Genomic DNA, 24,158 nt, shown 5'->3' on the forward strand with positions numbered 1-24,158 from the left:
TGAAGTCTTCTCATCCATTTGGCTGATGGAGAAAGGAGATGGTATTTTCTTCTGCTGGGAGGTCTGCACTTGAAAGATCTGGCCACTGTAGCTTTGGCCTAGAGTCCAAACCCATAAGGGTTTCAAAATCGTGTAACCCCAAATACCATGTAAATATCCTTAAGTGTGGAATAGAAGAGCTCCCCCTCTATTTTCCCAACCTCCCCCCTGATTAGCGCCAGGTCGCACAGATTTCCCTATCCCTACTACCAACCCTAGTGGCTCCAGAATGAGTCTCAAGAGATGGTCACTCCTGCCATCTTTCCTGGGCCAACAAATCAAGTCAAGACCGGTCAGTTTATTGAATGTGAACTTTATTGTGGTTTGGATTATGTAAGGCAGTGTGGTGGGAAGGCACTGCAGAAGTTACAAAGACTGGAAAACATGGTAAGAAATGAGTGAGCTAAAAAAAAGAAACCTACAAAATATGTTTTTAAATGAATGCGTGCTGGACTAGACTAAGTACTACAACTATGTTTTTTCTTCATCATTGCAGAAAAAGCGTTGAAATATTGTCTGAAGTGGGGATTGGGAGAGGTTAGGAAGGCTTCATGGTGGAGGTGGTATCTATGCTGGACCTTGAAAGAAGGGTAGAATGCTGATAGATGAGACAGAGGGAAGAACATTTCAGAAGGACTGACTGTAGAGAAAATTCCTTAGAAATACTGGAAAAAACAAGAGGGCAAAAAAAAAAAAAAATGCCCCCAGGGAGCAAACCTTCCCAAACGGGAGGCCTAGGGTTGGGACCCAAAATCTCAAGCCCCCAGGTGGGGTCTTCAGTCCCAATGATATAAGGAGGCACAGGACAATGGGCTTGTTTGTAAACCTAGCAGCAGCAGGAGGTTTCACATTGCAGTCAGGGGCCCCAAATTGGCTGTACAATATGCCTGGGTGGGTTTTTTCATCCTTTCGGGGGTGTGTGGTACTTATTCGTCCTTCCTCTTGCCCGCTGACTGCCTGAACGGTAGTTCGTGCGCGCCCACATGCGCGTGTGTGAGTGTAGGTGTGTGTGGATGGGTGGGGGACCGAGGCTTTGTCTCCCACTGCAGCTTCTTCCACGTTTCCCTCTTTGGGGCACACAGCTGGCTTCCATCGAGCTGGAGCTCAGGCCCTTTCTACTCGCTGACTCAACCTCACTGAACTCCGGCTCATCATTAAGCACCTAGGAAGCTTCCTCAACATGAAGGTAAAACCTACTGTGGGGGGTGACTTGGGTGAGGGCAGGACACCACTTTCCGGGGGTGGTGATGTTTGGTGGTGTTTGATGGTGGTGGCAGCGGAGGTGGCAATGAGTGCTGGTGGTGATAAGGGCTGGGGACTCAGAAGCAGGCTCTGGCCGCTGACTAAAATGCTGCTGGCAAGTCTGTAGTGTTCAGTCAGGAGCTGGGATATCAGGCTAGACCAGCTTGGCCTTGATCACCCCTCCTCCCTCTTCAACACGCCCTACAGGGGAGAGAACATTGGGTGCCTGAAAGCTGCAAAGCCTTCTGTAGGGTATCCAGGCCGTTGTTGTCCTGCTCAAATCGCACCCCCGGAAGTCCCAGAGATCTTTTTTTGGCAAACATCTACATGATCTCCACATAGGACTGTCACCTCCCCCTGTCCAGCTGCTGGAGGTATATAGGTTATGTAGCTACTGATGCTACCTGGATCGGGAGGTATGGGGAATTTATCAGAGGAAAGGGAAAGTTAGTTACTGTGAGTTTCTTTCTTTGAAAGGAGTATGGATTAGGTAAGACCTGGCACCTGACAGAAAAGGGAAGGCTGGAAAGCTCTGTCAGGATTCCCTAGAGCTGAAGATTTAGAGCTCAGTGAGATCATCGCTGGAAATGACCTTGAAGCTGATGTGGCCCTGCTTGACTTTGGCAGTCGGGCCACCCTTCTTACGCAGGTACAGAGACTTCAGATCACGGCAATCGCTGGGGTCAGCATCCAGAGTAACTTGCCCCAGGAACTGATCACAGAATTTCCGGCTGTTCCACACCTGGAGAGACAAGTCAAGAAAGCGAATGTGAACCACACTCTGTGAGACCAGACTTGGCCCAATGGCATCTAGAACCCAATGCTGAACTTGGAAAGCTCTGCTTTAAAACTGAGATACTCTTTCCTGATAATGGGCTCTGGCTGACAGAAGGCTACCTCAAAGAGGAGTGGTGACAAGCCAGCCAGGAGGGCTCAAGGTCAGCCTCAAGCTATGTGAAGGCTTTGTAAAGGCAGCTGGGCAGAGACACTGAGTCAGAAAAACAGCCAAAGGATAGTGGTCCATGCCGATCTAGCAGGATAAGGATCATCTGACCTGGCATATGCTTCCCCTCATAGGATTTTATAGTACATGTCACAGCATGTGTATCTGTGAGTGTGTGAGCTTCTGCCCACAATGAACGGGATAGAGAAGAGGATATTTACAATGGAAATTAATGAGGAAGTCAGTGTCTGTGCTTGGTGGTAGGTGTGTTGGAGTAAAAACAAACAACCAAAGCCCAGAATGACCCTTGCTCTGTATCCTGGATAGTTGAATATCCTAGATACTTGGGATAATCTAGCACCTGGAATGGAATGGGAGCCATCCTGGAGGCAGGGCGTGGGTGGGGGTGGGGGTGGGGTTGGGGGGGAGGTTTCCTGTTCACAGTCTTACCTGCACTATAATAGGAATGTCAGTTGTCCTTCTGTAGAAGATCGCCTGGGTGTCAAAAATGGCATGGACAGTATTCTTCTGGACAGGAGAACGGACTTCCTCCTTGCCACACTTGATGACCAAATATGGATTTACGGCTGGAACAAAGCAACAGTCGCGTTTAACAGAGTGATTACAGTACCCTTTCTAGACAGTCGAGAAACTAGTTCACAGGGACTTTTCAGCCTAACACCTGGGTACCAGGTGACCTTGAACCCTGGTTCCCAATTCCCTTTTCTTCCCCATCCTTTATAAAAGTGAATAGTATGTAGGCCTTGCCCAAGGAAGTTCACATCCCATTCTCTGTCCAGGTCAACAGCCATCCTGATTTTCCGAGGCTGAAAATACCCCTGGAGAGAATCGTTCGTGACCACCTTTTCTAAACATATGTGCAATAAATGAAACTGAAGTTTGCTTTCCCAGACACCTCTGCAGTTCTTACTTTCATTGGCATACTTCTTCTCCAGGCCCTCTGCACTGTGAACAGTGATCTGGGTCACCACCTTTGGGTAGCCACGAGCCAGGTTCCAGCAGGACATCTTGGGCATGTCCAGAGTCAGTTCCCTGGAACATCGAAGAGAAGACACGTTACTGATGATGAATGCCCTCTGACGAGATTGGCCTGCTAAGGCAGCCATTGTTGCTGAAAAGCATGAAATGCTGAGTGACCCAGCTCATTCCTCCTCAGACATGGCTTATATTTTATGAGTCTGTTTTCTCTTCCCTTGGCATTAAGGACCAGAAGATAAAGATCAGAGTAGACAGGGTTGGGGTGAGAAGGTAGCTTTGGTGACCCAGCACTCAGAATATAATAGAGGAGCAGTAAGGAGTATCAGCTGCTTAAGAGAAGAATAGAGTCAGCCAGAAAATGGAAGAGAAGATGTATATCGGAAAGCTTAGGCTATAGGCCTGTTCCCCTGAAATGGCAGCCCAGAGCTTTGAAGCTCAGATCTCTCCTGGGGAATTTTTCATGGTTACAAAAATAACCATTTTGAGAAATAGTTCTACCACCATCATGTCAGTGAAGTCTGACTCAGACAGGTTGTCCTTTTGCATGTCTGCATAGGAGGAACAGGGTCAAGGGAGGTTGGTGGGGGGTCAGAACTGGAGACAAAGCAGAGACTAGGAGTTTGCAGGGCTGGCCACAGGAACTGAACCTGAGCTGGACAGGCACTTCGGAGAAGATTCTCAGGAGAAACTCGCTGGTGCGGCCATGTTGGAACATGGTTGGGACAAGCACATAGTTGCCTTTCTTCAGGTACTTGCTCAGAAACACAGTACGGGTGTCAATGTAGGTGGAAGTCCCAGCACGCTCTTGGATGTAGAGATGGTGGAGGCGGAACTTGCGGTTCATCTCCACCTGGAAATGAGACAGGACAAAATGCTCCATCCCACTAGAATCACAGTGTTTGTGTTAGGAGATCCTAGGTCCTCTGTTTTCTTTATCCTTGGACCTATCTTCATTCCCCTCCCCACTGTGACTCTGTCATTATTCTCTCTGCTCCACATGCCCAATCTTACCTTGAAGAGCTCAAAGCCAATGATGTAATTGTCAGGTCTTCCCATGCGGCGGTAAGTACGCAGGTCCTTCTGCTGCAGTGACATAATGACCTTGTGCCCATCCTCGGGCACGGTGAAGATGTACTAAGGGAAAGAAGCCACCAAGGACTTTAGTTAGCACTTCTGTTTCAGCTGAGCCAGCTCAGATTTCAGGGAAGATAACTACATCGAGAAACAGAGACTCTGATTATTTTCTGGGCTTTGCCATGGACCAGACATGAGGCCTTGGCTAACTCATGGGCTTGCTAAGTGGAGATCATATATCATTCCTCCCTATGGCATTTGGCATGGATTGAGAGACAACTTCATGCCTGGGTCTTTGATACCAAAGAGGTTATTCTTCTTGGTAAGATCTTGGGTTTATTTTAAATTTACCCTTGCTTCAAAAAGCTGCCCACCAAAAAATTCCAGAACCCATAAAGGCAAGAGGCACTTTTGTTTGGCTCAGCCTCATACTATAGTTGTTTGGCTTAGCCTGATACTATAGCACCCCCCTTGGCTAGACTCCTACAGCCAGCCCAGATATGTGGCTTGGGGTGGGGCTGGATCCACTTCCTTGGAGAACTGATTGATTCTTTGCCACCCTCTGCAGGAAAGCTGCAGACCTGTGCCTGAGACTGGGAAACGTCATCTCAGGGCATCATCGTGCCATTGGGCAATAAAACTAAAAGGTATCTGATTGTTCCCTTGGCCTGTCTCTCTCTGTCTCTCTCTTTGTCTCTCTCTCTGTCTCTGTCTCTCTCTCTCTCTCTCTCTCTCTCTCTCTGCTTTTTTCTCTCCCTCTAGCAAGAAACAGAAAACAAATTCAGAACCATAGGTTTGCAAGACCCATAAAGATCAATCTTGTGCAGACAGTTAAGATTGAAGCCAAAAGCCCGTTTCTCTAGCTCAATGTGCCTGATATTTGAAACATTTCCAGGGTTGTACATGGGGATGATGTCAGGCAGGGAGCAGGGCGGTAATGGGAGCTTTCCTTTCTTTAAGGACAATTAAGATGGAAAGAATGAGGGGGGGAGTATGAGTTTAAAAAAATCAGCCTAGGGGCGCCTGGGTGGCTCAGTGGCTTAAAGCCTCTGCCTTCGGCTCAGGTCATGATCCCAGGGTCCTGGGATCAAGCCCTGCATCGGGATCTCTGCTCTGCAGGGAGCCTGCTTCCTCCTCTCTCTCTGCCTGCCTCTCTGCCTAGTTGTGATTTCTCTCTGTCAAATAAATAAAATATTTTAAAAAAATCAGCCTACTCATCTTAGTGTCCTTCCAAATGCCTGGCCAATGAGGCCCATGGATAGAAAAGACATACCCACATAAGGTCAGTCAGAATTCTGGCCTCCTGTGGGTATCTCATCAACACATCTGGGGGCAAAACCATCAAGATTATTATAGTTTCAGGCTTTTGAATGTTTGGATTTTGTGCTTTGGGGCATGCCCGGGCTTGACTCCAGTGGATCACATGGAAGAGCATTGTAATGGAGGATGGATGGGATGGGGTTACTGATGGGGTAGTGCTTCGGATCCTGGGCAGAATGACCTGGCTCTGGGTGAGAAAAGGGAGGTGTAATGACAGCATTCAGAGAACAGTCAAGAAATGAAAAAGTATTGAGAGAGTGTCTGGAAGCAGATCCCTTCTGTCTGATGAGGGACAATCACAAAGAGTCACGCCAAGCAATATGGTGCCAGGGGAGAGGCAGCCAGAGGAGATGGCTCCGATTTAATATTATTGCCCACATACGTCACTGCAGTAGACACAGTCTGCAGTGACTTACAGCATCTGAGCCAATCCCTAGAAGCCTAGGTTGATGAATATTACATAACAGCTGCAAATGGAAAAACCGATGTCAAGGAAATACTGCAACGTGAGACCTGAGTTCCTATGGCCTTGAGAAGTTGGAGGTCAAGCAAAAAGACCAAATTAATTCACCTGGGGATTCTGCAGGAAGGTATCACGATTGTTATAGCAGCCTCCTGACCGGTTCATCAGGGGATCATCATCCACAGTCCAGCATCCCACCACTGATTCCAGTTCCTTGCGGCCAAAAAGAGGGTTGTTCACATTGCGGCAGACGTTCAGTTCGTGGAAGTTGCGGCAAAAGTCCTCCAGGCTCATCCTGAACAGAAGGAGGACCCAAAAGAAATGAACATGGTGCTGAAAACCTACCTCGGTAGTTCCACGTGGGAGCCCCAATGCCCTTAGCACAGAAACCAGCCTCTCACCAGAACTCTCCATCATCAGACATAACAAGCCCCAGGTTCTTGCGGTCTGCCACAGTAAGCTGCTGCCACTCTTCAGAACTAAAAGCAATCAAACGAAGAGATAAGCAGTTAGGTTTACCATTGACTTCCTATAGGAAGCACAACACCAAAGGACCGGAAGTGGTGGGGATTGGGCCTGCTTTATTTCACCTCTGGCTGGGTGATAAACCCCACAGATGTCACTAAGCAATGGCAGCCTGCTAGCAACCTGGAGGGATGCATTGAGAGAACTACAGGGCTGTTCAAGTGAAACGTCACTCACATCTCGCTCCAGGGACCACTCCATTCCTGACGCCCCAAGGGGTTCCTCAGGCGAACCATATAGAGCTTCTCAGTACTGAAGACTTCCAGCAGTCTCTCTCCAAGACGGATCTTGCGAATATCAGTCATGGTGTATGTATGGCCCTTCAGGAGACCCCAGTCAGTTTCAACTTCTTGCTCCTCCTGATTGGGAGACTGAGAATAAAGGAAAATACATAAAGCCACAAGAATTGAGAGACCCAAGTCCTGGCTCCAACTCTTCCTTGATTGGTTTACCCCAGTATGGTCGAAGCCAGTTCTCCCTGAGCCGTTAGAAATTTTATCCAGACACCTGACTGGACACAAAGCAAGTGAAAGAAAGGAAATAAAGAATTTAATATAACAACCCACTTAAACAATTCAGATTGAAGCTACCCACAATAGTATATTGATACAAGCAGCTTAAATATTTGGTGGGCCTGGTTTATTGTGTGAACAAACAGCTATAACTTCTACCACCAGGGGCAGAGGCAGGAGGAATAACTTAGCAGAGGTTACTTATACCAGCTCAGAAACTGCACTGGCCCCCAGTTTGATATTTGGTACAGAAGGATAAAAAGTTAAAGCTCTGGGGCACCTGGGTGGCTCAGTCTGTTGAGTGTCTGGCCTCGGCTCAGGTCATGATCCCAGGGTCCTGGGATCGAGTCCTGTATCAGGCTCCCTGTTCAGCGGGGAGTCTGCTTCTCCCTCTGCCCCTCCTCCACCCCGGCTCATGTTCTCTCTCTCTTACTCTCTCTTTGTCTGAAATAAATAAATTCTTAAAAAATAAAGAAAGTTAAAGCTCTATGGCCTCTGATCGAGGACTCAATGTATATTGTTAGATTTCTGGACACCATAATGCCTTCTCCTGAACTTCTGGGGAAGAGTGACATTCCCTACTAATTTTGTAGTGTGAGCAAAGAATGGTTGTTTTGGGGAGACAACAAACCTCAATGGTGCAACAGATCAGTCCTCCTTTGGTAAATGTTTTGTACAACTCCCCGAACAGCTTGTACTTCTCCTCAACCAGCTCGGTGTATCTTCCCTTCTGCATGTCAACAGTCTCAGCCAGTGTGCCAGTGAAGTCCACGATGATATCAGTGGTGGTCAAACCATCAAGGGCTTCATAGCAACCAAGCAGCCTGGGCACAAATATGCAAGGTTATCTCAGTAAACTGATTTTTCCAGGTCGACAACATCTTGTTCCCAAGAACTAGAACAGTTCTCACCCAGCCAGCATTTACCAGCTGGCTTTTCTAGAGGTATGAAATGAGAGGTATTCTGAGATTATAGTCAGAGATTTCTAAGCTTAGGTTATGTTGAGCAAGGACAGTCCATGAAGAAGTTTCCTTCTCTAGGTAAATATTAGGGAAGGAGAACAAGTGAGGCCATCACGCTATGTGATTCACTGATTAGCAGCAGGAAGGGGCACCTAGGAGTAGGGAGGGGTTTTAATGGAGTCCAGAAGAGCTCATTTCTCTATCATCCAGGATTTTTGAGGACCAGGCCCAGGCCCAAAGCAATGCCTTAGATCTGACTGGTATCCTACTCCATTTAAACTCAAGGGCTCGGCTGGGTGAGAATGACCTTCCAAGGACAAATATGGCCTTCCCTCCCTCGTCTACCCTGACCACTGACTGGTCAACCCTGCTCCTTACTTTGCATAAGCTTTTTCCAGTAGAGCATTCCAAAACTCATTCATGGAGGTGGAGAAGGAGAAAACCAGATCTCCATTGATGGTGGGCAGCAAGTCATCGATCACCACCTCAGTCCATTCTCCAAAATGCCAGAAACGGAAGCGAAATATCCCAGCATATTTATCGAGCTTTCGAGGGTCCCATTCCTGTTCCTTATGGTTGGGAATTGTCTAGAAATATAAGAACAGTCGTATAAGTTTTATTCGCCAGACAACTCCCAAATACTGAGTTGCAGTTGACTTCTGGCAAAGCTAGATGGCCTTAGGAAGCACACCAAATAACTTGGTTTGGGTCTAGGTTGGGAAGTCTTAGGTTGGGCATTTTTTGCCCAAATTTTGCTTCCCTAGGTCAGTTTTGTTGAGGATAATATTACCATGGAGGCCCCAAATACACATAGGGTGACTGAGGGGAAGCCAGTTAGGGATTCATTTATTTCCCACAGATAATCTACAAACTCGATCATGAGAAACCATCTATCCAAACGTTCACAGTCGCGTGTTTAACCACCTAAATAAGACATTTTAAAAGACAAAATCACTGAAAATACAAGACCCCTGAAATACAAGACCCCTGTACTTTCAGGTTTCAAAGTTCTGTCCTAGAGATTTCATGTAGATTCTATATGGATTTGATTCACACCTTGAACAAAATTATGTTGAAGAAATCCTCTTTTTATATTCAGTTACAAATTACTCTTCGAAAATTCTTTTTCTGAAGAAAAGTCAAATCAAGTCAACATTTCAATGCCTTCAACTTGACCTAAATGCTGAAGGAATTTTTTTACTTGAGAATTTATTAGAACCGTCTCAAAGAACTATTTCCATCTTTCTTGTCTTTTCTGTTATTCATATCTGTAACTTCCTGTCCCCTGCTGGCTCTATCCTCCAATTGGTGCAGAGCACACCAGTAGGCAGAGCTACTACATCAAAGGGCTACAAGTGACAAAAGGTCAACTAATGTGTGACAAAGCCAACAGAGTAAAATGTTTATGGTAAGAATCTAGGTGAGTACAGAGGTTCTCCCTGTAAAATTCTTTCAACTTTCTGTATTGGTAAAAAAAAAAAAAAAAAAAATCCTCATAATTCAAGAATTGAACAATCTAAAAACCTTACAATCCAATTTTTCCCAAATTACTAAGGAAGACAAGAAGGTGGAAATTGAGTGAGATCTCACAAGAGAGGGGGATACCTTTGTCCAGTGAGACTCCTGAACAGCCAAACAGGAAAACGCAGAGACCATCGGCTTGTGCCCCAGTCTCCCTTGGATCAACTGGTGGTTGCTGATGTTGCCCACAATCAGACGGGGGTCGTCACAGATGTCCTATGGATACAATAATTGGTTCTAAGGGGTGGAAAGTGTTTCCCAAGAGTCAGCGTGAGCTGAGGTAGGCAGGACAAAGATAGTGACTAGGACTTCCATAAATGGGATAAAGGGAAGGTCCGGGGTGGGGAGGGCGGTTTGTGAGGACAAATACAAAGCAGTCAATCATCCGGCCACAGAGATAGGGTTATATAAGGGGAAGTGGCAGGAGAAATGAGAGGCAGGGATACAATGAGACAGGTTGAGATAGGCTGGTGGGAGCGCTTATAACTAGCATTGTGGTTTGGAAGAGTTTTCCCTAGAGCAGTGAGCTTTTGAAGGGAACTAGAGATTAGCACATTGCATTCTGGTCCTATTGGTCACGAGGAGATTTTCTGAAGCACCTGTGCCTGGAAGGGTAATTGCATTTCAAAAGACAAGGGTTTGTTGGTGAATGCTTCTCCCTCCCTGGGAAAATGAGTTAGGAGACCTTATACAGAAAGCCCTTTCCCCAACAAAAAGCAAAGGCGAAGGCAGTCTCCATGGCAACTAGATTTTTCCACATCTTTGGATGAATATAGATGGCAGCAGCACTAATAGCAGGTGGTAATTGACCACTCACAGGAGCACTTCAACACACTCTTTTCCCACAGAGGTTGCTCTGAGGGAAGCCAGACAGAGGTGAGGGGCACTATTTATTTGTTTCCCCAAACTCTCCCTGGTGGTAGATAGAAAAGATTGAATAGCAGTAGTGACACTTGAGTTGAAGCTTTAGGGATGACTAGCGTGAGGCAGTTCAACAAGAGAGAAGTATGGAGGCACAATGGGTAGAGAGACATAGACAAAAACATCCCCACCCCCATAATATCCCGTAATTGAAGACATGATTGTGTGACTCAGAGAATCAGCACTTGCAGAGTTCAAAAGCAGGAAATACCAACGAAATCTTGAGTAGCTGGAGAAAGCTTCACGGAGGAAGCCGTTGACCGGTACCTTGAGATTCTGCTTACCCAGCAGAAATAAATCTTAGTCTCAAATGGAAAGAAAATCTAGACATATATCTTTTTAAAATTTATTAAATGGAGACAGCTATATTTTTCTGGTTCTCAAACCTCTTTTTTTTAATGGACATAATCCTCCTTGATGAAGGGTCTGGTCTACAGAATGAAACATTCCATATATTCTTTAAAAGCCAAAATCACTCTGGAAAGGAATAAACATCCTAAGCAGGGACAAATCCAAAATAAAGATTAATTGGGCATCACTCTGCCAAAAAGAGAGGGTTAGGTGGGTTTTCAGTTTGGGATTTTCTGGTCTTTTTTTTTTTTTTTAAGATGCATACCTAGTGTCTCGACATTACTTTTTTGTCTTAGAAGAAGATATCTTAATATCTTTTTATGGTTTGGGACTTGTCTGTTTTTTCACTTATTGAGTATAGAGTAGGTATGTTGGGTGAATTAGGCTCTGATATTCTTTTTCTCCCAATTGTTTCTTTGCCCTTTCTAAGATGAAACTAAACACAGCTTTTTCTTGTGGGCCAGGTGTTATCATTTTATTTGGAGCAAGACATAGAGTTATATAATGATTTCTTGGGTATAGATTATGCAAATAATAGTTGCCTAGCATGGAAAAACAATAAAGTGGACACTGATGTGTGGAAAAGTGTGCTTTTAGATCATTAAGGCAAATTATTTGCTGGTTTCACGTAAAGTTGTTAGTGGTTTGGGTTGCATTACACTGTCTTGGATTGCCATGAAGCTCTCATTTCACAACAGGGATCCAGGCTCAGCCAACACTTTTGTCATGCCAGCTTTTATTCAAGACTTAAAGGGTCACATAAATGAACAAATACTTGTAAACAGAACTCAAATTGAGAAACTGGGTAATTATTCTCCTGTAGATCTAAGCTGAATGTGGTCAGAGTGTGTGTGTGTGTGTGTGTGTGTGTGTGTGTGTGTGTAATCATGAAAGAATATAAATTTGGGCCCCCCCAAAATCTTTTATTTTCTATTTCCTCTTATAAACTGGCCCATGGCCCAGTTTTCCTTTACCACTCTTCATGCATGATGGATGGCCACTTAATAATGGATTTTAAAACATGATAAATTAACAGCCATAGGTTGTCAAAGTTAAAAAAAATTTTAGGGATTATTTACTCAACCTGTTTATTTTGCAAAGGAGAAAAAGGCTCAGGAAAAGGCAGCAACTTGCCCTTCCAGGCAGGCAGCTAGTTAGTAGGAACTAGGACTGAAGTTTTAGATTCTTCAAAAAGACATATAGTTAGGGAATATGCTTCATGCCTCTCTGCTGAACACTTGCCTAATAGCTCTTCATTATTTTGGAAAGACTTACTTAAGTTATATCTCAGCTTTTGGTTCCAGGCTAAATATCACCAATCGGCTTTAAACTCCTTAATTTATTTCACTCAATGGGAATCAATCTCTGGTGTATGTCAGCATCGTGACATGAAAATGGGAGAAAATCTTTATTACGCTACAACCTCTACCTCTTTCAGGAAGTCAGAGATTAGAAAGAAGCTAAAGAGGGAGAAAAAATAAAGGGTAATAAGCCAGTGCAAACCTAACGGACAAATGGACTTTTTTGGTGACACATTTGAAAATAATGAAATGGCTGTTTATTTACTTTTTCCCTAGTTTCAGACAATGGAGTATCTTCGTGTTGGGAGTAAGGAAGTAAGATGGGAGAAATTTTTCTGTAACTCTGAGCTGAGATGGAGAGTGAAGAGGGGCCATTGTAGCCTGAGCTCTGCTGGACCGGTAAGGAATGGAGTTGGGGAGAGGTCACAGCTCACATATTCACATATTTGGGTGGCTTGAGAGGGAGGGAAGATGCTGGGCCCCTAATGGCTCCCAGCTGTGTTGGCACAGTTGCTGTGTTCCTTGAACTGGATCATTTGTCAAGGCAAAATAATTTCTTAGGGGGAAACACACACAACTAGAAAGTTGGACACCAAGAGTAAAGCCAGAAATGGTCCCCACATACCCTCATCCCTGAGTCAAAGCCCTCTATAAGCAAAACAGCTTCTCTAGGAAATTTGTTCTCTTAGCTGAGCACTGAGAGTCCTTGCCATTGTCCTCACCTCATCTCCCTTCGCAGAGACCTCTGGAAGACTGGGGAGGGAGACATAGGATTATCAGGCTTGGAGCATTTCCAAGAGAGCTCCAGGCTTGCCATGCTGACCCAAGTCATTACATAATTATCTTATTTGAGCCTTCAGGCTTTGGCTTAGAAGACTCCAAGTATAAATCTCAAACTGCTTTAATTGGGAAGAATGTACACATCCATGAAATGAAATACTGTTCAGCCATCGGAGGGACAAACTGATTACATGCTGTCACATGAATGAGCCTTGAAAATGTTATGCTAAGCAAAAGAAGCTAGTTACTTCTACTTTTCTGTTCCAAGTAAAATCTCTAGAGCCAGGCAAATCTAGATAGAAACCCAAAGCAGATAGTGAGTGCCTGTGATGGGGGGGGGGGCGGTGTTACTCACGGCAAATGGGTACAAAGAGTCTCATGGGGATGATGTGACTGTTCTACTGTGAAGTTTTTGCAACTTGGTGAATTTACTAAAAATCATTGCCTTGCACTCTTTCGGCAGGTAAATTTTACAGTCTCTAAATTGTGCTGTGGGAAAGCTGGTAAATGGCACCATTGAAAATAAGCAGGACTGATGGAGATAAATGGGATGGACCCATCAAACTCTCTTTGACTGTGTCACCAGTGGAAAACATGAGGACAAGTAAGGATGGGGGGACATGATCTCTAGGAAGGATAAGAACTTTATGACCAGCCTAGGCCAAAACTACTGCATGGAGGTGCCCCATTCAGCAGGGAGCTGGAAACGTCTATTAGCACAGCGAAAAGTGTTTCCCCTTTACTCTTTCCTCCCAGGCAATCTGTCACTGAGGGTTGTGTATTCTGCTTCTGATGTTGCCCCTCATTGAACTTTCCCTTCCATTCCTACCACCTTTGGCTTTCATCCAGACCCTCATCACCCTCCTCCCACCTGGGGTAGTGAAATGGCCCCTGGGGAGGGTATTCCTCATGGAAGAACCTGGGCAAAGGAAATGGTAAGTAGGGACAAAGCTCAATACTCGACCAGAGCTGATAGAAGATCTTGTGCAGGTTGCCCTCCCTTCCCCCACAGCTGCAGCACAAATCCCCATGAGGGTTTGAACCTCTTTAGTCAGGGATTAGATGTGTCTGACTCTAAGACACTACCATAGCTGGGTATGAGTCAGTCAGGAAAAAAAGCCAGGGTGGGGTAGGAGGGGAGAGTGGCTGGAGAAGAGATTTTTTAATAGGAATTTGGCAGCCAGATTTCAGCCCTAAAGATTCTACCTGAAGCCTTACAATCACACTGTAAGTCAGTATAAATCGGCATAGTTTAGAATTTACTACGACTGTATACGATGAAGCTCCAGAAGGACAGGAAAGTTCAAGAACACATGTCTCAAGCCATAAACCAGTGTACCCAGGAAGCTGAGCCAAAAGCTGGGGCCAGAGGACCCCTGGAGGAGTTAAGGAGAAAAATTTTTCTCTGGAGGGTATGGCAGATAAGCCAGCCCTGAGTAACTGCAAAACATTCCCATAATCCCTGCCTATCTAAAGTGGCTCCTTGGGACACAGCAAGGGAGGGGTAGTTGGGAAGAAGGGGACACTTAATCCTGCCCGAGGATACTGGGGGCTTAACTGAAGTCATTTGGTTCAACTAGCGGTGGGGTTTACAGGCATGAAGGCTTATAAAGGCGGAAGCTTTCAAACATGGGAAAGGGAAGAAACAGAGACTATCAGTTTAATCATGCTTCTTTCATTTTAGAGACTTCAGAAAACAGCCCTGGTTGAGGATGAGGCTGTGTGGAATGCCAAGGGACAAGATGTCTGTGAGCTTTCCTACAAACCAGGCTCTCAACCTTGCCAACGAAGTGGGTGAGGCCAGCGACCCATCTGGTCTTCCTGAGCCAATTCAGAGAGGCCCAGGGCTGTCTCTCCGCTTTCCTGATGGGAGGCCAGAGAACTTTGACGTGGTTCTTGACCACAGGCTTGGCCTCCACTCTGGCTGGAAAGGAATCCAGAGCCTTTTGAGGAGACTCAGATGGTGGTCCAGAACCTTATTTTTCCCTCCTTCCCACAAGAGGTCCCTTCCCCAACAACTCCAATCTGCTGATCTCCCCCTTCTTCAAAACCCTTCAGGATTTACTGTCTATATGCTTGAAGATAACATTCCTTATATCAGGCATTCATTTATTATTTAACTCTTTGATAGCTCAATAGCCATCTCTCCCACTAGAATGGGAGCACCTCGCCCCAAGCTGTGTCTGTTAATTGCACAGAGGGTGCACAGAGTAGGTGCTCCATAAATGTTTTTCAAGATGCTCCCTTTGGGCTTAAGACTAAGCTCATGGTATGTTCTCAGAAGGGAGAGTATGGGTCTTTTAACAGATGTACAGCATCAACACAGGGAGGAGGAATGTGGGAACTGACTGGGGGAAACTACAAATCTTAGCAAAGGAGGGGACCCAAATAGCTCTGTGTCCCGTGCCACGCAGCGTGGTAGTGTGGACTTTGGGGTCAAACCTGGATTCAAATCCCAGTGTGTCAGCAGTTGGACCCCAGGTAAATTCTTACCTTGTCTCTGAGACCCAGTATCATCATCAATAAAATGGACATAGTAATATTTACTTCTAGTTTTCAAAGCAGAAAAAAGAATCACATTGGAGAAATCTATACAATACCTACCTTGCCAAGCCATGGCAAATGAAGAGGAAATGGAAAAAAAAAAAAAAAGAAGTACAGAAAAGTCCAAACAGAGTCTCTAGGCCCGTGGTAGGCATAACATAAATGCTGATTCTTTTTCCTACCCACCCCAATTCACGCTTTCTTTCTGATACCCCTCACCCTGGAAGAGGTATTGCTTGCTTCAGAGGTGAGATGGATTCTTGCCATGGTTATCAAGTTTTTCCCTTCCCTATTAATCCATCTAGGATTCAGTCCACAGAATTTGGAAGAAGGCGGCAAAGGACAAAGGACTGAGCCAAGAGAGAGGAGGGAGCATGTGTCTCAAGACCCAGCCAGTACAGAAAGCATTGTCAGCTTGGTTCACATCTGGGAAATGGCTTCGTGTTGGCTTGCAACTTTGCCACCCGTTGGGTCTCCTCCTATCTCCCCAGGACCTCTTCCTCATCAATCACTCCTTCTCTCTCTTGTGTCTTCAACCTTTTCTTCTTTACTGTTTACTCTTTGGCCTAGAAATACATTCAAGTCTGACCTATTTTAAAAAGATATCCTCTCCACCCCCCCCCAAAAAAAAACCTTCCTCAATTTCCTGCCTCCTTTTCAGCTATTTTTGCCCTATCGATGTCCTTTCTTTCAGATCCAGGCATCAGAAAAGAGTAGTGCCCCTCATGATCATCAGCCATTCATAAGAGTGGCACTGAGACTACATATCTTTATTTTCTCTGTGCATTTCTGCAAAAACAAAACAAAACAAAACTTACCCCTCTGCATACCAATTTAGTGGCTAGTGAATTCTGCTCACGTTTCCCGGATTTTTATTGCAGGTCAGTGATCTGTAGGGATGTCAACAACTGCAGGCGCAGAAAGTCAGGAGGACTGTCATCTTCCTTCCGATGGAGAGGACTTCTCCCAGTCTCATATTCTCAATGGCTATCATACTTTGCAGGCAAACACTAAGACCTGTCCTTCCAGTCACATAGGAGACGCAAGTGCCTTAAAGGGACCAATGTATCTTGGCACCACCTGCTGGCAACCTACGGCAACTGCAATGGCTCTCGTGAGAAGTCCATTTCGGAGCGTAAGTCCTGGAAATTCCAACTAAACAGTTGCAACCAAAAAGCCTGTACATTTCCTAACAGTCCTCTGTGGCCTTTGGGAAGCCACTTCGGGAAGGAGCTCAGGTGTAATATCCTTCCTCCAGTTATACGCTTTAGAGAGGGCGAGGTTGCCTGCCATTTATTCTACAAATTCCATCATTCTATCATTGTATACACTGAGCTCCCTCTCACGCAAGGCTGGTGAAGCAGTCCTGAGACTTGCTTTAGAGACATAATATACAGCTGTTTCACAAAGAACCGTAATAACTACTGATAGGTGGTAAAAAAGAGCGGCACTGTTACTTAGATCCCACTTGGCTAATGGTGGGGGGATCCAGGTGACAGTATCCAAAGAGTAACCAAGAAGTCTCCCCTCCCCACCATGCAAACTCCATCTTGTCCTTGTAGAGTTCATTTCATTTATGCTGGTCCCATCAAGAGTTTTGTTGTTCTTCTTTTAAATTTGTTGTCTGACCAAATATGACTGAAATTCAAGATACCTCAAGCTAGAGTCAGAAGCACCGATCCATAACACTTGCCATATTAAAGCTGTCTCCTAAATCACTTTGCATGTGGTAGTCTGTGTGAGAGAAACAGTGCACCAGGCAGAGTTATGATGAAAGAGATGGAGAAGGAGACAGAAAGTAAAAAGCAAAGCAACCAACAAACAAAAGGCAAAGTTACCTGGGGACGTTTCCATACCACCTTCCCAGGAAGCAGCCGGTTGTAGAAAAGCGAATCATTCTCAGGCAGAAAGGTCGGGTCACAGAACAGTCTGCCATCTTTGATGCATTCCTGCTTCAGTTCCTGGTACTTCTGGTTTTTGAAGACCTTCAGAGGAGGACCCATACTGCCGAACTATGTCTAGAATGAGAAAAATTGTGGTCATTGGAGGAAGAATTATTTTGAAGATTACCTGAAATTAGATAAAGAGTAGTCACCCCAGTGACTTATTCCTGGAGCTAGGAACGTGGAGCTTGGCTTTAGAAGAAGAAAAGTGAAGATTTTCAGGGAAAGTAGGGTCCAGGCTCAGCATGGGGTTTTGCCTAAGGTGCCTAAAACATTTGGGGGCCTCAGTTTCTTCCTCTGCCAAATGGGGCAATATAGGCCTGAACAACATTATTGAAAAATATAAAATAAATGTTAAGATTGCTCATTAAACGTGTGTCATTAGCATTTAAAGGGCTATCTTTCATTTTACATAGAGAGGCTTTCAAGCAAAGGACAATTTTAAGTTCAAAGATAAAAGAAAAAAGTCATTTTATTACATTCAGAATAAGTTGATGCCCTGAGGGCCACACATTTTGCACTTCCGGGGAGAAGCAGCCCCTTTCACTTCTACGGAGCCCCTTTACACAATTCCTTCCTTTTATCATTTAAAGAGCTTTGCATTTTTTTATTACTGGCCAAGAAGGCTAATGCAGGCAACAGAGCTCAGCAGATGGCCTCCAAATACAAGGAAAGATAGAAAGATTGTGTCTTTCTTCTTCAAAGCCTAACATGCAATCATCTGCCCGCTTTAAAAACAAGACTCTGAAATTCAGTTACACTAATTTGATGGACTATAGATTCTTATCCCATGGCAATACATTGTTGCTTTCTTTGCTTTAAAAAAAATCTCACATGGCTAGATAGAGAATTAATATAGAGGCTCTTCAAGCAATGGTCTATCTGAGTGCCCCACACTCAAATGTCCCTAACAACTGGTTTTTGTGGGGAAAATTTGAAAGACAACTTTGATTTTAAGTAGCTTTGGGGTGATAATAAGGTTCTCAATCCCCTTGCTTGATTCACAAAGATAGATTTGTAATGATTTTAATGATTCTTGATGCTCAATGGTTAGTAAGAGGAGGGCTGTAAAATTTACATGGTGCCAATTATTTTAAAAATATATTTTACAGATAAATGTCTATATTTCGTGATTGCATGAGGGTTGCAACAGGCAAATCTGACTAAGGTCCGAGTATCTACCGAAAAGTGGGAGAAGTTTGAAAAAACTAATTAGCACATTAAAGAGTGTCTGTGTAGGTAACACAGCTCAAAATCCAATTAATAAAGAAGGAGCCACTATTTTATGAAAAGTGAAATAATAATCAGACCTCTCTACTATCTTATTTCATGTCCTTTCAGTATTACATTGAGATGCCTTACTGGTAAGGAAGACTTCCTATTTGAAAACCATAAAAAAAAAAAATCAAATTTGACGTTAGTTGCAAACTACAATATATAAAAACAAACTTATCTCTTCTCTGAATTCAAAGAATAAGAAGCTAAAAACAACCATAGTTTTTTTTTTAACTAATATATAGCCTTATTTATTGACCATTGTTTTTCAAATTGAAGGTTACATACAGGACACTGCAAAATACCAAAATGCCTTTAGTCATCAGATTCAATTCTGTTCCCATATTTTAAATATTAAAGTGTATCTCATTGTATTTGGAGGCATGAGTGGTATCAGTAATAATTTTCTGTTAAGCAGCATCAGAGCCTATCTGAATGTACACCGAGTCCCCTTTTTGGAGCCTGTTACAATGGGACCCTAATTTTCACGTGTGCTCTAACTTATAGCAAACACTACTGTGCCTCTGGCTTTCCCTGGAAGGTTTGGTGGACTGCCAGAGGCTGGGGATTGTAAATGGGGGATAGTCTGGGGCAATTAGGGTATTTAGTTTGCCAGAACCTCCGAGTCCTTGAACGTTTTGGATAAATGGATAATTCCTGTTCTTGCGAAAGCCCTCTGCCCCCATGCCTCCCTTGCTGCTCAGTCAACGTGCGAGTCCCTGTTATATAAGGAAAGCTTGTCCACAGATAGAAGCCACATCAATTGAAAAGAAAATCAGGTTTTATTTGAAAAACCAGTATGATCCCAGTAGACACTTTCAGAGACAGAATATCAAGCTGATGCGTATAGGGCAAGGCTTCGGGTGCAGGCACTTGCATTTGGGGGTGCACAGTAAATACGGAATAGCAGGCTATCAGCCTGAAATTTGACAGGCTTTCATTTGAATAAAATCGTAGCCTCAAGTCCCGTTGGACCTGCAGAGTAGAACTGTGCTCCATTTCTGACTTGGTTCCTCTGTGCCTCTATTTTCTCATCAGGGTAGTGGGGTTATCTCTCTTGCCCTCCTTACCCTGTGGCTGTACCTAATGAGATGGTTAGAGTAAAAGTGCTTTGAACAAGCGGAAAGGGCTCCAGAAAGGCAAGATACACATCATCAGTGCTCTCATGGCCTGACACAGAGCTGGACGCACAACCCGCTGTCCAGGAAATATTTGTTGAGTGGACAAATGGTCTTACACGGACAATTAATATTTGCATGTATCGTCTGAAACGCGCATTTCAGTTCATGTTCTCTTCCCGGCAGCCATGCTTAGGAGGCATTATCCGGGCCCTTTATTTTGTATCCGCAGAAATGGCAACTCGCAGAAGGGACAGCTAGAAACGCAAAACTGACTCCAGCCCGGGTCTGTGTAATGTCAGATTCAGTGTGCAGCGTTCCCTCACAGCATACTGCTTCTTTTGGTCACCAAAGGGACTTTTTTTTTTTAAGCTCAAATGAGGGAAACCCTCCAAAGCAAACATGATACCTAACTTGGAGGCATTTTGCCTAGAATTTATTGCCACGGTGGATATTGAAAAGGTTCTTTATGTCCACGGTCTGATGATCATGGGAGAATAGGAACCCTTCACCTCAGTGGGTTCATTAGATAAGTCTGGGGAAAAAAAAAAAACTTCTGGAAACCCAGAAATTTGTAAGTCAGGTTTGTTGGTTTGTCGCAAACAATTTGCCCTGCCAGAGCCCAGGAGAGTGGGGAAGGGAGCACTCCTTCTTGGTTATCTTACTGCACCCAACTGCGAAGACAGGAGGGCCTTTAAGTTAAAGATGGCATATTCAGGAAGTCAGTAAACAGAAACAAAGCTAGGGCTTAGGGTAGCAACCAAAGACAGCCTCTGGCTAACAAAGGGATCCCGTGTCCTGAGGGTCGTACATATCATGGGTGATTGGGTGAAGCGGAGTGTGGGCTTTTGCATTGAGACGACGGTGGCAAGCAGTACGATTTCAATGAGGACATACTGCCTAGAGATAGAGCATGAAGAAGGCTGTGTGGATGCAGGCAAGTGGGAGGGGTGGGTCCAGAGGGTGGAAAGTGGGAAATTGCCAGGGGAAGTTGAGGGAGCTTGCCACGTAGAGTAATACAAGGGCTGCATTTGGAGGATGGAGTTTTTGCTACATACTGGACTGGAAATCATGGGGGGTGGGGTACTGGGAAAACTCCTAAGAAGAAAATCACTCGTTTGTCACCTGTGGGTCAGCCTTAACATAGAAACCAGATTTTACTCTAAAATGGTAAATCTGCCTCAGTTTCTTAAAGAGAATTGTTCTCTGATAGAGGAAATCTGGTCTGCAGGCTACAAGCTGCTTTTGCCCAGAGTGAGTGGGAGAGGAAGGGCAGGCATTTAGGGGGAGAGATGGGGAGAGCATGGCTCCCGAGCTTGTGTCCTTGGCTGGCTTCCCTCCCTCCCCGCGCCACCCCCAGTTTCCCCCTCTGTGCTGTACTCAAAGCAAGATAGGAGGTAACATCTACTAGGAGTTTTCAGAGCAAACTGAATGCAGGAGACCTAACTCTGTCCAGGCATAAAGTAGACACCACTTTAGCCTCACAGGCAGGGGTGCTGCGGAGAAGCAGAAGCAATAAAAACTCAGCATCCACGTTCCACAGAGTGCTGGCTTCAGCAGCACAGACACTAAAATGGGATGATACTGAGATTAGCGTGGCCCCCGAGCAAGGATGACAGGCATGCTCCCCAGAGAATACTGCTTCCCATGGCTTCACAGGCAGTCATAGCCCACATCTATGCACACGCCTCTACCAGGGAACATATGGCTGACCAGATTCCAATGGTTGGCCAGATATCCTGGGGTTGGAATGGGACCATAAATGTCCTTGGATCCAGCCTTATCTGGGACACATTTACTCCACCCAGAGAGAAGACTGTTCAAAGAAATTGGAAGGAATAAAAAAGAGTGCACAATTCCCTTTAATTCCATTATTGAAGAAATTTATCAAAGAATACAAAACAATTTGGAATCGTAAAAAGAGCACAAGTGGTCAGCAGATCCAGGATCAAGTCGCAAATACCACCTTTTAGTGTAGATAACAGCTCTGTCCCTCAGTTTCACCGTCAGAACAATGGAAATACTGTGGCTGCTTCGTATACCGCAGGGTATCACGCTGGTGGGGTGGGGGGATCTAATAAAATTAAGCATGCAAACATACTTTTAACTGTTAAACATAAGACCAATGTCCAGCAGCAGTATTAGAAAACATTCATTTTTAGCACATTAAATCTCATCTCTGTCCTTAGGGGAAAATGAGACATAATCGCCTACCTAACTAAGATACTCACTGACCTTTAAAAGACCAATATAAAATGGCCCCTCTGCCATTTGATACCCTCCTCTCTCTTCCACCTCTTCTTCTTGGCTGGCTTGCCCCACTACGTGTTTTCCCCCCTCTTGGATGAATAAGCCCATCCTATAACTCGCATTTTACAGCCTTGCGAGAATCCACTTCCAATTTTCATAGAATGTTAACCTGGAAGGACCCTTAGAAATCACGACACCCAGCTCCTGGCTTTTACAGGAAGGTGAAAGCCCGGATCCAAGGTGACATACACAGTTAATGACAGAGCTGGCCCGAAAACTGAGACCTCCTGCTTGTGAGAATTCTCATTGTCTTCTTCTCATAAGAATGCATGCAAGAGTTTTGCGCTTGAATTGCAAGCTGTCAGAAGGTGAGATGATTTCAAATCAAGGCTAATCAAAGAAACACTTGTCTGGGGGTCAAAAGGGGATTTTTTTTTCTTTTAATTTAGGAAATGAAAACACCCAAGGATGTGGTAAGATTTTTTTTTTAACCTATTCCTCACAACGCAAGTGTTTAGACTTATCCCTGGCCTGCTAGGGATTCTGTAAGGATAAATAAAGAAAAGTATTCAAATTCCAAGTATTCACACGCGTACACGCACACATGCAGACAAACTGGTAGGGGAGTTAATTAGCAGCCCCCCCACCCCCTCAACTGAAGAATCTTTTTTTAATCCCCCCACACTATACAATGTCCTTAATTTCACAACCCATATTAACAAATGAGACGTTAGCCGTATTTCAGTAAAACATGAATACAAACCACGATGCTTTATCCTGAAGCCAGAGGAGACCGTCGGAATGCTAGAATTTGTTTCATTTTCTGAGAAGATTCTCCCCAAACCGCAGGCTCCAAATCCTCAGAACCAGTTTTCAATTGCAATATGTGGATCCTTTCATTGCCCTCCCCCCTCCATCCCACTCTGGCCAAGTAGCCAGTTAAGACCCTGGACCGTGAGTGGCAGCAGAGTGGGGAGGAAGGGGATAGAGCCCCAGCTGCAAATCAAAGTTTAAGCTAGAGGGAAAATCAGAGAAGAATATCAACCTGTCACCAGGGCAGGAGGACCCCCCCCACACACACACCCGGCCGAGGAGACGGGACAGCCTTCGCTGCCACTCTGTCTTGTGCAAGAGTGCACAGCCCGTGCACCCCAATTCCAGGGTTTTTAAAGACCTTTTGTACACAGTGTAGATCCACAATCATGTCTGCATTTCAATAATTTGCCCACAGCTGTGGGTCAGCAGATGCCAGAAGGAAGCCCTGTCAGGCTTGAGAGGGTTTCTCCCTCCACACCACCCTTCCAGGTTCACGTTCTTCCTTATCAGGTATTTTGGGTCACAAGAAGACAAAAACAACAACAAAAAAAGAACAACCCCACACACAACTGACCAGATATCACCAGAAAAATCTCATCACCAGACAACCACAATCCCCCTGATCAGAAAGTGTCCCATCCGTTTTGAAGTTTTCAAACTATTTCCTCACGCCTATTGGATTCCGACAACTCATAAAAATTACAGCTGCAGAGTTTGATCAACTATAAAGTTCAAGTTGCTTCACCTCCTCTAGCCTCCAAGTTATCCAGCAAAGAAAAGTGTGCAAATGCCCTCTCTGCTCACCTGAGTTATCCCAGGAGCCTTGCTGCTGCTGTCGCCACCGCTCTTGGCCAGGTAACCCCTACAAAGTCTGTCCAGTCAGTGCAGCTGAACAAAGATTCTGGCTTTCTTAACCTGAAAACTATTTGGGCTGTACCAAGCTCTGCTCACAGGGGGAGGTGCCTCGCAGAAACTTCAGGAGACTTTGCCCCGCCTCGCAGTCAGAAACTGATCCTGAGTCATGAGGAAAATCTGGAAAGCTCCCCCTGCCAGATGTGCAGACGGGATGCCCACTCCAGATCCACCCACCAGCAAATTGGAAAACTCAGGAAGCCACGTTTGAAAGCTCTCTCTGTTCCAAGGAGAAAGAGGACTTTCAGGGAGGGGTCTGATAGATTTCTGTCTTTTCTGTCCTGGGGTGAAGAGTGCAGATGACTTGAGAGGGGACATGGAGAGAAAAATCGGGAAGTGTCGACAAA

The 24,158-nt window shown here is 44.9% G+C and overlaps 1 protein-coding gene across 1 annotated transcript; it reads right to left on the reverse strand.

The window, feature by feature from the left end:
* Positions 1-493: 493 nt before the first annotated feature.
* Positions 494-23,742, reverse strand: CAPN6 (calpain 6). The gene is made up of 13 exons (XM_045995518.1): positions 23,704-23,742; positions 17,336-17,515; positions 9,685-9,816; positions 8,458-8,666; positions 7,749-7,941; positions 6,783-6,976; positions 6,482-6,559; positions 6,189-6,375; positions 4,235-4,357; positions 3,871-4,073; positions 3,156-3,277; positions 2,675-2,811; positions 494-2,023 (listed from the first exon to the last, which is right to left on the reverse strand). The coding sequence occupies exons 2-13, from the start codon at positions 17,498-17,500 to the stop codon at positions 1,841-1,843; spliced, it is 1,926 nt and encodes a 641-aa protein (XP_045851474.1). The 5' UTR covers positions 17,501-17,515; positions 23,704-23,742; the 3' UTR covers positions 494-1,840.
* Between the last annotated feature and the right edge of the window lie 416 nt (positions 23,743-24,158).

This window comes from Meles meles, chromosome X (assembly GCF_922984935.1).
Source record: "Meles meles chromosome X, mMelMel3.1 paternal haplotype, whole genome shotgun sequence".
Classification (NCBI taxonomy): Eukaryota; Metazoa; Chordata; class Mammalia; order Carnivora; family Mustelidae; genus Meles; species Meles meles.